This window comes from Triticum aestivum, chromosome 2A (genome assembly GCF_018294505.1).
Source record: "Triticum aestivum cultivar Chinese Spring chromosome 2A, IWGSC CS RefSeq v2.1, whole genome shotgun sequence".
NCBI classification, from domain to species: domain Eukaryota; kingdom Viridiplantae; phylum Streptophyta; class Magnoliopsida; order Poales; family Poaceae; genus Triticum; species Triticum aestivum.
Window position 1 is genome coordinate 228,887,709 of NC_057797.1, and position 7,320 is coordinate 228,895,028.

The 7,320-nt window shown below is 40.6% G+C and overlaps 1 protein-coding gene across 1 annotated transcript; it reads left to right on the forward strand.

Moving 5' to 3' along the window:
* The first annotated feature begins 622 nt into the window (after positions 1 to 622).
* On the forward strand, positions 623 to 2,542 carry LOC123185203 (uncharacterized). Its single transcript, XM_044597175.1, has 3 exons — positions 623 to 1,626; positions 1,738 to 1,811; positions 1,974 to 2,542. Exons 1-3 carry the CDS (start codon positions 1,524 to 1,526, stop codon positions 2,409 to 2,411), a joined length of 615 nt encoding a protein of 204 aa, XP_044453110.1. The 5' UTR covers positions 623 to 1,523; the 3' UTR covers positions 2,412 to 2,542.
* The last annotated feature ends 4,778 nt before the right edge of the window (positions 2,543 to 7,320 follow it).

Genomic DNA, 7,320 nt, shown 5'->3' on the forward strand with positions numbered 1-7,320 from the left:
ATGATTGTTTTCATGATGATATCTGTTATTATATTTTGGAGTATTACTTTGGATGTCATGCTGCCTTCGGATTATTAGTGGTTAGTATGATTATTTTCATGATGCTAGTTGATGTTCTATTGCTTGGAGTATTATTTTCGGAAATGATGTTTACATGTGGATCTTAGCCGAATAGCTTTGTTCTTGTTATTGGAGTAGTAGGATTATTATTTTCGGAATCATCATGACAGTAGTGTTGTGCTACCCTTGGAGTATTTTGAGATGATGAGATTATGTTTGGATTATTTGTTGGATATTGTTATGACTTGGATTATAGTTTGATAGTTGATATCGGAGTATCAGTTACCACAGTTATATTTTTGGGGATAAATTCAGTCATTAAGTTGGTCAGGTGCCACCGAACCAGGCTTTTTGCAGTGCAACCACATTTGCCTTTTTGGGAAGGCCCTAATGCGTTCTATTGTCGTGCCTCTCGCCGGTGCCTCCAACTAGGGAAGGTTATGTGCGTGCGTACCCTGGCCCGGTAAGCAGACATAACCTTGTGTGTCCGTTGTTGTTTTTATGGATCCGAGTCCCCGAGTGGGAGTGTCCCCGAGTGGGAGTGTTTTGACCACGACGGTGGTCGGGGTGTCTTTGGTAGACACGGGGTCACCCAGGACCAGCCCGTTGGGGATTTGGGTCAGAGTGGCCGGGAGAGTGGATGGCAATGGAAGGGTTTTGTCGGAATGCCGTTGGTCCACCCGAATGGGAGTGCGAGGCCATGGGTTCCGTGGTGTGGGTACAATGTGCTACCTCTACAGAGTGTATTTAATCTATCGATAGTCACGTCCGTACTTGGTCCCACCATTCGATCAACACTCACATGACGGAATGACTTATAGGTGATTTATATGTTGATATGTTGAGCAGTACAGACTGGCAGGATGTTGATGATGATGTTGGAGACCAAGTGTTGGTCATGGTTGTGATCGCCGGAAAGATCACAGTTTGAGACCAAGTGTTGGTCATGGTAGTGATCGCCGGAAGGATCACCGTTTGGTTTTGATCACGAAGTGATCGAGATGGTATATTGCTTGGCCGGTTAGCCAAGAGAGATATGGTTATGGAGATATGAGATGTTGGTTCATTAGTATTGTATATAGTTTCATATCATGCTTAGTAGTTGCTGTCGTATCATGGTAGATGTTAATTTAATTAACCTGCTTAATGCTATGTTATTGTCTTGCCTTGATGTTTTTGGTTGTTGTGAGCTTGCAAGTACATTCAATGTATTTACCTGGCGTGTCATGCCAGATTGCGGGTGATGCCGTGATTGCTTGATTGCTTGTCGTGGTTTCCGTTCGTGCGAGCTAGATCGTGTCCCAGCCAGAGTCCCTGCAGAGTGGAATTCACCACCTTCGCCGTTGTTCCACTGCTAGAAGTTTTCCGCTGCTACGAGTTGTTCCACTGCTAGCATAGAGCAAGTGTAGTATCGCAGGCGTAGTGCTGATGTGATCATTGTAACATCAGACCCGTGTAATGATATGCCAGAAGAAACACAAGGCTTAGAGCTCAGAGCTGATATAAAGGGCAAAGCAGATGTCCCTATTGTTCAAGTTGGCACTTCCACTGATGGGCACCATAAAGGTATGGAGAGCTTTTCTTTAACCAACTCTCCTAGCTTACTAGATATTCACGAACTAGTTCAAAATCATACCTTGGATATTATTGATGGTGCCCATTTGATTTCCGAGGAAGGTTTGGACCTGTGGATTCAGCACTTTGCTCCAGCAACACAGGGAGAAGTAAACACATTCAAAATTGACATACCTGTAAGTTGGTTTAACTTCATAATTCAGCTTCTCCTCACTCCTGATAAGTTTGGTTGGGTAATGCATCTGCTGAAATCTGAGCTGTGGAAAATGCTTACTGCAAATTGTGATTCTGAAGAGACTATCTTATTCCATATACCTGATAGACCTGCTACTTCACAGGCTCCAAGTTGTAAAGAAATAATGTTGGGTCTGGGAAAGGAAAATGAGGGTATAAGCTCTACTGCTCACTCCTCAAGTAGAACTGGAAGCCCACTCAAGCAAGTGTCCCCCAATAAAGTCATCCAGTTGCCACTAGGTGAAGCTGTCTCAAGGAAAAGAAGAGATAAAGAGCCGCTTGTGGAGACTCGAGAAAGAAGGAGTGATCTAATTAAGAAAGACAACAATGGTTATAGAAGGAAATCATGTGATGCTACCTCTTGCTTACATTGTAATGCTATTCCACCCATTGTGCACAACAAAGTGGTAAAACATCTGGCAAAAACATTTTGCAAAGTGTCTGAGGATGAGGTACAGGACAAGCTTTCAAAGAGTCCCAAGAAGAAGGGCCAAGAGGATGTGGCCAAGGTCTCCAAGGTCACTGGTGCTACAACTCCTTAGGGTGTGCCATGAAGAACTGTCACATTAGTAATAGTACCAGGAATATTTTGAGAAGGGCTAGTTTGATGGTTGAATGTATGATATCTGATGTGCTTGATGTATTCGGAACATGTTTAATGTCTGTCTCAAAAACTTGGTGCCTTCTTTTGCCTACTGCTATATTGATCAGTCTGATTGAGCTCTGGATTTGTGGCTTCTATGAAGATATTGAAGTTAATATGCTCCCTAGCAGAAATGTTGTGTTACATCTGTTACTCATGTTATTGAAAATATGCACTGATTCTTGTTACTTCTTGTATGAGATCTCAAACTGTATTGGGTCACAGTCATCCAATTTCTATACTTTGCATGAGTTTGGTATCATACCAGGAGATGGGGCCTGGTATCAAAATTTGTCCAACCAGTTAGTTAACCATGAGTAGAAACAAATCCTGGAATATTTTGAACTGGAACATTAGGGGTTTGAATTCTCCTGAAAAATGGCTGGCTATTAGGAAAAAAATTGAGGATAGTGCTGCTGGTATTTTGTGCTTACAAGAAACAAAGAGACAAAATCTGGATTTGGCCTATATTCAAAACTTCTGTCCACAAAGATTCAACAAATTTGAATACCTGCCTTCAATTGGGGCATCTGGAGGTATTTTGACTGCTTGGAATGGGACTCTTTTTATGGTCAATTGCTCTTCCAAAATAAATTTTCACTAACTATGCAGTTCACTTGTACATCTACCCTTAAACCATGGATCCTCACAAATATCTATGGACCTTGCAACATTGAAGAGAAATTGGAATTTATTGATTGGTTTACAAATATTCAAATGTCTGATGATGTTGATTGGATTGTTATGGGGGATTTTAATTTCATTAGGTCACCTGAAGACAGAAATAGACCTGGTGGATATGTTAATCAGATGTTACTATTCAATGAAGCTATTAGTAATTTGGGGGTAATTTAATTACCTCTTAAAGGGAGACAGTTCAGTTGGAGCAACATGCAAGATAGTCCTCTACTTGAAAAATTAGACTGGTTCTTCACTTCTGCTGCATGGATGACTACTTACCCTGACACCACTGCTCTGCCTCTTGCAAAGCCAATCTCAGACCATTTGCCTTGTGTAATAAAAATTGGCACAACAATAACCAAGTCAAGGGTTTTCAGATTTGAGAATTATTGGTTGAAGCACAGCTCTTTCAAAGATATTGTTCAAACTGCATGGAACATTCCTGTTGGTTATAACGATCCAGCAAAGAAGATTAATGCTAAATTCAAAAACTTGTGGAGAGCACTCAAACTTTGGGCAAAGAACATACCCTGTCTCAAAAAGCAGATTGATGAGTTGAATGAATGTATATTGCTATGGGACTTCCTGGAGGAATTCAGAGACCTAACTTTATTTGAGCATAACTGCAGAGAGCTGTTGAAAGAAACACTACTAACTGTCCTCAGTAATCAGAAGATTTATTGGAAGCAGAGAGGTAAAATCAAGGGGGTCAAATTTGGTGATGAAAATACAAAATTCTTTCATACAAAGGCTTCAATTAATCACAGACATAACAAAATTGCAATGCTCATGAATGAGGACCAAGTGGAAATTACTGATCATGAAGGGAAGGTTGCAATCCTTTGGGAGGCTTTTAAGAAGAGACTGGGTCACTCCAATGGCCATTCCATGCACTTCAATTTACAGGACCTGTATGAAAACAGAGTGGATCCACAAATTTTCCAAGATCTTGAGAAACCTTTCTCTCAGGAAGAAATTTATGAGGTAGTAAAAAACTTGCCCACAGAAAAATCCCCAGGTCCTGATGGATTTAATAATGAGTTCCTCAAAGTTTGTTGGGACATTATCAAACTGGATGTTACTGAACTTATCATTGCCTTTCATGCTGGAAATGTGAATTTGGAAAGCATCAACACTTCTTATATGACACTCATTCCAAAAAAGGAGGTACCTATATCCCCTAATGACTTCAGGCCAATTTCATTGCTTAATGGGGTTCTCAAAATCATTACTAAACTACTGGCAAACAGATTACAAAAAGTAATCCTCAAGATGGTACACATCAACCAATATGGATTCTTAAAGAATAGAGTGATTCAAGATTGTCTTGGTTGGGCCTATGAATATATACATCAGTGCCACAAGTCAAAAGAAGAATTGCTTGTAATCAAACTGGATTTTGAAAAGGCTATTGACACTATTGAACATCAGGCTATAATGGACATCTTAAGAGCTAAGGGATTTGGTGAAAGGTGGATAACTTGGATGCACATGCTCTTCAATTCTGCATCCTCTGCTGTAATGTTAAATGGGGTACCTGGGAAGAAATTTTATTGTAGAAGAGGAGTAAGACAAGGAAACCCCCTTTCACCTCTTCTGTTCCTACTGGCAGCTGACTTGGTACAATCAATTTTGAATAAAGCCATGACAAGGGATTTAGTCACACCACCACTTCAAGTGAACTCCTTCCCTGACTTCCCTATTGTTCAGTATGCAGATGATACTCTTGTTATCATGCAAGCAAGTGCTAGACAACTAGTATGCCTCAAAGCTCTACTAAACACATTTGCATCTGCCACAGGCCTAAAAGTAAACTATGGGAAATCAATCTTGGTGCCAATAAACATTGCAGAAGACAGAGTAGATATTTTCACAAACACTTTGCAATGTTCCAGAGGGCAAATTCCATTCACTTATCTGGGGCTACCTTTGGGTATTTATAAACCAACTTTGGAGCAGTGTTTGCCTATAGTCAATAGAATTGCTAAGAGGATTACTGGCATTTCCACTTTCATGACTCAGGCAGGGAAGGTTTTGTTCGTTAAATCTGTGTTGGCTTCTTTAGCAGTTTACTTCATGTGTTGTTTGGACATTCACATCACTATTAAACACCAGATCATCAAATATTTAAGGCATTGCCTATGGAGGAGTCCTGATATGGAAGATAGGAGACCAGCCTTAGTTGCATGGCACACAGTTTGCAGACCAAAAAATCAGGGTGGCTTGGGAGTCCTGGATATCTTCACACAACATAGAACTCTTCTCATGAAAAATCTTCATAAATTTTACAACAGACATGACATCCCTTGGGTGAGTTTAATTTGGGAATCATACTACAGCAATGGGCAACTTCCAGGGGATCAAAAAGTGGGCTCCTTCTGGTGGAAATCCAATCTAGCACTCATTGATCAGTTCAAAGCTATAGCAAGATGCAATGTGGGAGATGGCAAAAGTGCTCTGTTCTGGGATGATATGTGGCACCAATTTGTTCTCAAGCATAAGTTTGATCACCTGTATTCCTTTGTTAGAGATCCTCACAGAAGTGTTCAACAAGTGATCAACACTGAATATCTCCAAGATTTATTCCATCTTCCTCTCACTACACAGGCATATGAGGAGTTCCTACAAATGGAAGACATGTGCATTTCCATAAGACAATCAGAATACTTAGATGCACTAGATACTTGGAGTTACATCTGGGGAAATGAATTCTATTCATCAATTAAAGCCTATAAGGTGTTAATTGGCCACAAACAAAGTCCACCACACTACTCATGGATTTGGAAAAGCTCCTGTCAGCCCAAGCACAAAGTTTTTTTCTGGATGCTATTGCATGACAGAGTAAACACAAGGAATCTTTTAAGAAGGAAAAATTTTGAATTGGAAGTTTACAATTGTGCAGTGAGGAACTGTCAACAGGAAGAAACTCCGCATCATCTTTTTTGGGGATGTCCTTTTGCCATAAGATGCTGGGATTTCATCTGTCCTTACAGAACACCAAACTTGTCAGTTTTGGAGGCATATCAAGACCTCAAAGATAAGCTCAACTACCCTTTCTTTATGGAGATTATCATATTGGGATCATTGGCCATCTGGATATCTAGAAACAACAATTTTTTTGATAATATAACTCCTTCATTTCTTGGCTGGAAACTCATATTCACTGAGGAGCTAAAGCTTCTCAAATACAGGATCAAGAACAAATATGAAGTGCAGTTCTCTGCTTGGTTGGATTCATTGTTGTAACTATGTATAGAGTTCCTTGTTGTTTTTTTTGGTTTTTTTGTGGTTCTCAGCTGTAGTTTAGCTTAGTTCTTTTTTGGTAGTTTCTCTTTTGTTCTTCTTGTTTTCTTTTGTTAGGCTTATCTCAAGCCCACCAGACTATTGCTGTTCGCTCTTCTTTAATTAATTAATAAAAGTTGCAGTGGGGTGTTTACCCTACTGTTTATAGTCAAAAAATAAGAGCTGATTTGTTCTATGTCAAGCAGTGTCGTATTCCAGAGACTTCTCCTCGATCTCTAGGCTAGAATACGGGGCGTTCCGGTTTCTCTGAGCTGGGGTGCCACAGGCTTGGTATCAGAGCAGGTCTGGCTGTAGGACGCCCTAGTTAGCGCGAGCGGTATAAACTGGTAGAAATCGGTAGTTTAAAGTCCGACTTGTCTATTGCATTTGGTTTCTGCATTTGTTTGTTGCATAGCATGCATATAGGCTTTTTATTTTGTTACTAATGGTTTAATCTGGTGAGTGTAGATGGCATCGGTCCGGATCCACTACAGCTCAGCCATTGCATTTCTCCAGTTTTCTTTTCTTGCTCATTCTTTGGTGTTGGGCGTCATTTCTGTCCCGGCAGAGTGATGCCTAGTGATCCTGACACTGTTTGCAAAAATGGTGCCCAGGTATCGCGCCAAATTATTTCCTTCAGCCCCACATTTTGTTTCGGTGGTAGACATGCTTCTATCATGGGTCGTCCTTTTTCTTGTTTTTTGGCAACCATTAATGATCGTAGTTATGAAGAAAGGGCCATGTCAGCAGCCTCGGTTTTTCCCCCGCGATCCTATTTCTTGGACGAGTACGGACCTTTTTCTGTCCGCTTGATAATAATGTGGTTGCGACCTTCGTGTCCCGCA